We start from the raw sequence: 8,032 nt of genomic DNA, 5'->3' as shown, positions 1-8,032 counted from the left end.
CTAATCCACGTAATAATATGGCAAAAAACCACAAAAATGTGAATTTTATCCTAATTTATGTATGGTACACAAAAAAGATCAAAAAAGATCATGTGTCCATTTTCTCTCTATAACAGTTGACAGTTCGTCAATGATTCATGTTTTCTTGTTACCAAAATATAATAATGCTCTCATATTTAATAGTATATCCTAACGCATATCCTATTAATAAAAAAAGTAAAAAAATTTTTTAACGCGTGAAAATACCACGGAATGAACCCAATGGAATAAAAAAAGATTATAACCGGTATTCTGTTCTTATTAAGATCGTCTTAAATAATATTTTAAGATACTAATACAACCCTCTGATTGATTTATGACTTCTTAAGATTGTACTTAAGATGGTTTTAAATATAAGATCGATTATGAATACCGGCCTATGTTACCTATCAGAAATATTCACAGATTTGACTACGTAGTTCATGTCTACGTTTTATACACATAGAGGCGCTAGCTTTAACTTCGTGTCCTATTCTCAAAGCTTTTCTGGTTTTATTAAAAACTCCGTCGTCTGCAATTGTCAAAGTAATCTTGAATATGTTAAGTACAATCGATACGTAAAATTTTGCGAAGCAATCATGTCGTATCTAACAGGAGGTAGATTGAACGTCGGACTTATTCAAGAACAGGCGAGAAACCGATTGCTTTGTCTGTTGGAAAAATGCGATGGTCCAAAGGTACTCTTATTTAACCTTCTCTGGATATATTAAATATATTAAAATAAATTATAAATTTGTTTTTATGATATATTAGGTGTAGTAAAAAGAAATCCATTATTTTTGCATGAAATTGAATAGAAAAATAATGGATTTCTTTTTACTGTACCTAATATTTTTCCTTTTTTTTCGCAGGCTATTATATGGGACCAGTCTTTAGCTGGACCGATTGGTCTAGTCGCCAAGTATAATTTACTAGAAGAATACGGTGTTGTGAAAATGTATCCGCTATACGGTGGGACTTTAACAATACCACCTAACATTGCTAATGTCATATTTATCTCGAGGCCACAGTTGGAGCTTATGGATCTGATTGCAGAGAATGTTCATGGGTTGGTGCATAACAAACATTAGATAGAATACAATATATATACAATATATCTGGTAATATTAGCAAAGAGATCTTCACCCTTCATCTGGATACAAACAAAATTTCACTTTTTCTGCCTTCTTTTCCAGTTTTAATTAAATAAAGAGTTTTTATTAAATAAATTTTAGCATTTGAATTAAAAAATTATTTTGGTGATATAACAGAAAAGTAATCCTGAATTTTTCTACATTTCTTGAAAGTCTAGAGCAGTAAAAAAAATTGGATTGAACAAAAAAGATTCAGCTTGCAATTAGAATGAGTAAAAATATGTTTGTAGACTGTCAAAATTATATGGTCCTAATATATAATGATAACGCGTTACGTCAAGATTTTATTATAATTTGCATTAAATTGACATGTATTAAAAAATAGTATATATTTGTTTATAAGTATATATGTTTGCAGAGAAGAAGGTAAGAGACCACGTAAAGAATTTCACTTATTCTTTGTACCACGCAAGAGTCTACTTTGCCAAAAGAAGCTCCAGAATCGCGGTGTCTTTGGCAGCTTTACACTGATTGAAGAATTTAAGTGTGATCTCTTTCCGTTTGATAATGATCTACTCTCAATGGAACTTAGCGGATCCTTTAAGGAATTCCATTTGGAAAATGATCCCACTTGTCTCTATCAAGTTGCACAAGCCATACAAGGTTTGCAAAAGTTATATGGTAAAATCTCGAAAGTCACAGGAAGAGGACCAGCTGCCAGTAAAGTTTGGGAATTACTGGAGAGATTAAATAGAGAAGAGGAGGATAATAAATCACACCCTGTATCATCTGTAGCCATTGAACATTTATTATTGTTGGATCGGTCTGTAGATTTACTGTCACCTTTAGTCACACAATTGACTTACGAAGGTTTAATTGATGAAATATATGGAATAAAATACAGTAAAGTATTGGTTTTGTACATTTTTTTATATTTCAGAATTATAATTTTTAAACATCCCTTCAATTTGAACGTAATTTGTACAAGTAATTTGAACAAGGAATAATAACAGAAATATTTTCCATTATAGATACTGTGCAGTTACCTGCAAGAAAGTTTCATGACTCTGATGACTCTCCCACAGCAATGTCTTTGAATGAAAAGGAACAAATTATATTAAATTCAGGAGAAGAACTTTTTGCTGAGATTAGGTATATGTGTAATTGTATATAAATTTCTCTAACAATTCTTCATATTATATTTTTACAGAGATAAAAATTTTAATGGCGTTGGGCCAGTTCTTAGTAAAAAAGCTAAAGTGATTTCGTCTCAATTTGACGAAAGACATGGAGATAAGAGTGTGCAAGAAATTAAGCAGTTTGTTGCACGGTTACCACACATGTTAGCAACAAAACAATCTTTAGCAAGGCGTAAGTAATAAAATCATGTGTTTGGATTTAATGTTTTCTGATTTTATTTTATTTTTGTTTTAATTTTGTTGTAATTATTCTTTATTTAGATACCACAATCGCTGAGATGATAAAAGAAGTCACCGACTCGAGCAACTTTTTAGAATCATTGCAAGTTGAACAAGAATTATTAAATTGTATCGACACAGACAAACCGAATGCATATATCGAAGATATGATAGCGCAGCAACAACCTTTATTGAAAATTTTACGTCTCCTTTGTATACAATCATTAACAAACTCTGGTTTAAAACCAAAGCTATTAGATTACTATAAAAGAGAAATAATTCACACTTACGGATATCAACATTTGCCAACTATATTAAATTTGGAAAAGGCTGGCTTATTGAAACAGCAACAATCAGTACGACAATATGCAGTATTAAGAAAAGCATTAAGGCTCACTGTCGAGGACGAGAGTGAAGTAACACCGAAAGATATTAGTTACGTACATTCCATATATGCACCACTGAGCGTGAGATTGGCGGAGCAACTGGTACAACCAAACGGGTGGCAAGGATTGAATGACGTGATGGGATTACTGCCAGGTCCTACTGTAAGCAGCATCCCATACAGTGTATTTTTGTCAACGAGACGTAAGTCAACTCTATAAATCTTGATTTATTTATAGCTTATTTTTAATATATTTATTCCTTAAAAAAAATATGTATTTCAGGAAATTCTATTACTAGCGAAGACTCCAGTTCGGAACCACCGAAACTAATTCTAGTATTTTTCATTGGAGGATGCACTTTTGCCGAGATATCTGCTCTTCGATTTCTATCGCAACAGGAAGAGTGTGAGTATCTATCGTAATTTATTATGAAGTACTTATTTGTACAAATAAATAAACGTATATAATAAATGTAATATAATTTTTTTCAGTAAATGTCGAGTTTGTTGTGGCAACTACGAGATTAATCAATGGCAACACTTTTCTTACTTCTTTAATGGAAGATTTAGAACGGACATGAGAAGAGAACTGTTTAACCAAAAAGTATCGAAATAGGACAGTTAATATTTTTTATGTGATAAAGTAACTGTAAATATCTTATATTTCTTTCTTATTATTTTATATTCATAAATTTAATAATTTTTAAAAATAAGATCTTTTTAATAAGAAAAAAGAAAAACCTTATACATATATGGACGCTAATTATATTTTGTACATACATGTATGTACATGAAAATAATTTGTACCTACATGTTGCAATACATGAGAACGTAAGTACTTTTCTATTTATAAAGTCGTCGTGAATATATGTATAATCCAACAATTAAGGTTTTTCTAGATATTAATGAAAATAACAAAAATCTTTAATAAACAAAAAGATTTTTTTCTCTAAATTGCTTATAATTTTATAATTAAACATCCCTCTTTACAATTCTCCTGTAATTTTATAAATTTGTATGTTCATACATATATTCTAAAAGGGAAAATCGAGTCACTTAAATCTTTGAAGCATAGTAATATGAAAAATATCCCACTTTTTTTAATGTTTGAATATGCAGGTTAAAGAAAAAAAAATTTTGACTCATAAACTACAATTAAATCGGTAAAGTAAATATTTGAGGACGACTTCGTCAACAAGATAGAAATTTTTATATTGGTGAAATTATCAAAGATCTCCAAATTATTCGTCAGTCAGCAAATAGGAAACCACTTCCATTTCGTTGAATCATATTATGATAAAATAGCATAATGAAAGGGACGGCAAGAGGCGAGTTAGTTCGCAACGTGATCATCGTAGAGCGCCACCGCCATCGCGAACAGACAGCTCTCGCGCCTGGTGTGCCGTGTAGTGTATACGGTGTATACGGTGCAAGTACGGTACGAAGGGGGACGAGTGAAATCGGACGTGAGACGCAGGTGGAGGAATCCTCGCGCACGGTCCTTGCGGTCGTCCGTGGATCCGAGGTACGGTGGCCTCGTCGTTGCTCGCTGTCTCGCGGCTCGTTCACTCTCGCGAGAGTGCTCGCGCGCGTACGCGAAAAGAGAAAGAGAGAGAAAGAGTATATGTGTACGTGTGTGTAGGTGCGTGCGTGACGTGCGTATACGGCGACGACACGACGACGACGACAACGACAGCACGACGACGACGAAGCGTGTATTGTTCCGGGGCGCGGTGCGCGACTCTCGCGAATCAACGGCGGGCTTACCCGAGGATTGCAGGAATTTAATTATGCCCGCGGGATCGTCGGCCAGGTTCAGGAAAAAGAACTGCTACGCCTTCGCCTGAAGAGAGTGCACGGAGCCTACGAGGCGCATGCTTCCCCGCCCGCTCCCTCGCCATTTTGGAGGTGAATACAATTTTCTCGACCCTTTTTAGCCCGACCAAGCCCTGCCCTAGTGTCCCAACGGGATTCCCATCCGCCGTGGATCGCGGCGCGTGAAACCGCGCGATGTCACGCCAGACGGATGAATGGATGGATGAATGGATGAACGGATGGATGGACGAATGGATGGATGGACGGATGGATGGACGGAGACGTGACGGGACCGGCCGTCGTGATGCGCGCGCTATAACGCATGAGGTGCATGTTTTCGTCCCGTCGTCGACGGCGCAGCGCGGTGCAGCACAGCACCGTGACGCGGCTGGGGGTGCGGCGGAGTGTGAGAAGGACGAGGACGGCGATGGAAAGAGGTGGGGCAGGGGACCTGATCGGCCTGATAAGCGCCGAGGACCCAACCCTCCTTACGCCCGCATTTCTCCACCTCCTGCGAATTCTCGCCGTCACCGTCGTCGTCGTTATCATCGACGTCGTCGTCTTTGTCATCATCGTCGTCCGATCCACGGACTTCCCTTTTCCTCTGCCAACGAATTTCCCAACGTTGTCGCATTACCACCGATTTCTTGCGAATCCGAAGGTGGCTTGCTCGCGTTTAAGGATGTTCCCTCTCGGCGCCGCGCGTCGATAATTCTCTCTCTCTCTCTCTCTCTCTCTCTCGCTCGCTCGCTCGCTCGCTCGCTCGTGTGCGCCCTGCCGAATTTTGTGCGCCCTTGCCTCTCCATCCCCTCTCCCCCTTCCACTCTCTCTTTTTCTCTTCTTCCTGATCCAATCCTGACAGAATTGTCACAGAAACGACAATCTTCGATAATCTTCTCTCCATCGAGAATCGGCCTCCTTGATGATAGATAGACTAGGTGTCAGCCACTCGAGATTATTAGAGACCACGATGAGTAACGTGACTAACGCGACAACAATGACGGGACTTCGGCGATTCTCGTCGCTCCTACGGGAAGAACGTGCCTATTTCTGTGTCGTTTGAGCCATTACGTATTTCCTCTTCGCCCTCCTCATCGTCACGATCGCGAGGGAAATCGCATTTAGATCCTCATTCCCGTGAACTAGATAAAAAACGGAAACGACAACGACCGATGACAAGATTCGGACAATGGGCCGAGCGTAAATGTTTGTTGTGCCTCTGCGTTTTAATGCGCCGTGCTGCCATTCAGTGTACACTCAGTCCTTATGCTCGTAAATCACGCGTAAGGTACATCCGGCTCGGAGGAAGGTGCCTCGACTTTTGATACACAAGTGGAAAATTAGCGGATGCTTTTCCGAGAAACGAATAATTTCTTCCCGAGAGAGTTCTCGGACCCGTGATGAACTTGGAGTTGAAAATTTCATAAAGAATTTAATTGCTTGCAATTAAATCGCTTGCAATAACTTTCATGCAGTGAAATTAGAGAATACGAGGAAAGTAGTGTTTCCAAGATAATCTCCGGTGCGAATCAATTATAGTGTAAAACTGCAAGGTTTTATTATTAAATTCTTGACATTAAAACATGACAGTGGAAATGCAGACATATGAAATTTGTAAGAAGACAATTGAAACATTTTGTAATTGAATGATAATCTAATTAATGTAAAGTACACAAATATTTTTTATCTGTATAATTATACAAGAACGATATCATAAATTATTACGATTTTAAATTGTTAATTTGAAAATGCTCTTATATTTTCACTGCAAAATTATCATTTTTAATTAGTGTGATAAAATTAATGATTTACAAATACTGAAATGTATAAATTTCTTGTTGAAATTTAAAATAAATTTAAAAATATTGATATATTAAGATATTAATATTAGCTACAATATTTTTTTTGAGAATATAAAGAAATGAAATTTCATCTTATTTGATTATAATGATCTTTATCACAAACTTGTATTTAAATTCAAAATTCCTATTTAGTATTAGAAAAAGTTAATAAATCTTGATTTTGTTTGACATAATTTTATAAAGACTTATCTTTGAATGAAATAAGAAATCTACCCTTAACGTTTCAGTTTATGAATTTTTAAGTATTTTTTTAAATAATTTTATATTTTCTATGTAATTAATTAGCTTATGAAACAATATATATATGTGTGTGATGTGATATATATATGTGTGTGTGATGTGATATTAACTATTGTAACTTTAAATTTTATGAGCTTAATATGTCTAGATCTAAAATAATGTCTATTTCTTTTATAGAATGTTAAGTTTGGGAATGGACTGACAGAGGATTCAATATAAACAGACGGTTCGGGCAAGGAATCTAAAGATAACAGGGCAAGGTGTCTGGACTAGGCCTCGGGCATCTAATTATCAACAACTCGACTATGCCAGCTGTTGCAAGGCCTGGTAGTTTAAAGGACCCAGAGATTGCCGAATTATTTGAGAAAAATGATCCGGAGAAAATATTTGAAGATTTGCGCGAGATCGGGCATGGTAGTTTCGGGGCTGTTTATTATGCACGATGCTTGGTTACCAAAGAAATTGTTGCCATCAAGAAAATGTCTTACCTGGGGAAACAAACGGTGGAAAAGTGGCAGGACATTTTAAAGGAAATTCGATTTCTTAGGCAACTTAATCATCCTAACACTATAGAGTATAAGGGTTGCTATCTCAGGGACCACACTGCCTGGGTATGTACGATATTTTTGTGTCTTTATTCGATTAATTCAATCCTATTTTAAATCCTTCTAGCATTTTCTTTTTCAAATAATATTAAAATTGTACCATTGTTGTCTTGCAGTTGGTGATGGAATATTGTCTTGGCTCTGCATCAGATATTATTGAGGTACATAAAAGACCACTGAAGGAAGAAGAAATAGCTGCAATATGCGAAGGTGTATTGCGCGGCTTACATTATCTTCACTCCCTTGGAAGAATCCATCGTGATGTGAAAGCTGGAAATATTCTACTTACTGAGAATGGTACAGTGAAATTAGCTGATTTTGGGTCCGCGAGTATAAAATGTCCAGCCAATAGCTTCGTAGGAACTCCATACTGGATGGCGCCAGAAGTTATATTGGCTATGGACGAGGGGCAATATGATGGCAAGGTTGACGTATGGTCATTAGGAATAACATGCATCGAATTAGGTATGTGTATATTTAAAATATGATTATATCTAAAAACTTATTACAATATATCAACGACTTAAAATAATTATTGCCATATAATTTAAATTATAATTTGCATAATTATTCAATATCTGCATTTATAATTCTT

General features: G+C 36.2%; 2 protein-coding genes across 4 annotated transcripts in view; both read left to right on the top strand.

Annotated features, from left to right (window-relative positions):
• The first annotated feature begins 557 nt into the window (after positions 1-557).
• LOC108684590 (vacuolar protein sorting-associated protein 33A) lies at positions 558-3,869 on the top strand. Its single transcript, XM_018188985.1, has 8 exons — positions 558-716; positions 891-1,087; positions 1,531-2,015; positions 2,144-2,264; positions 2,323-2,483; positions 2,573-3,118; positions 3,199-3,321; positions 3,408-3,869. Exons 1-8 carry the CDS (start codon positions 618-620, stop codon positions 3,494-3,496), a joined length of 1,821 nt encoding a protein of 606 aa, XP_018044474.1. The 5' UTR covers positions 558-617; the 3' UTR covers positions 3,497-3,869.
• A 443-nt stretch (positions 3,870-4,312) lies between these two features.
• LOC108684575 (serine/threonine-protein kinase Tao) overlaps positions 4,313-8,032 on the top strand; it is a 7,770-nt gene continuing 4,050 nt past the window's right edge. The window contains exons 1-3 of one of the 3 annotated variants that reach the window (XM_018188964.1): positions 4,313-4,823; positions 7,010-7,443; positions 7,554-7,902. In XM_018188964.1, the coding sequence (XP_018044453.1) occupies positions 7,138-7,443; positions 7,554-7,902 (655 nt within the window). In that variant the 5' untranslated portion in view covers positions 4,313-4,823; positions 7,010-7,137. Of the gene's footprint in view, positions 4,824-6,318; positions 6,345-7,009; positions 7,444-7,553; positions 7,903-8,032 lie in introns of those variants that run through there. The other 2 variants (XM_018188965.1, XM_018188966.1) reach the window with 2 other exon arrangements.

The sequence above is a fragment of the Atta colombica genome, unplaced genomic scaffold, assembly GCF_001594045.1.
Source record: "Atta colombica isolate Treedump-2 unplaced genomic scaffold, Acol1.0 scaffold136, whole genome shotgun sequence".
Classification (NCBI taxonomy): Eukaryota; Metazoa; Arthropoda; class Insecta; order Hymenoptera; family Formicidae; genus Atta; species Atta colombica.
Note: the sequence above shows the minus strand (reverse complement) of the source record. Positions and strands in the feature narration are given on the sequence as shown.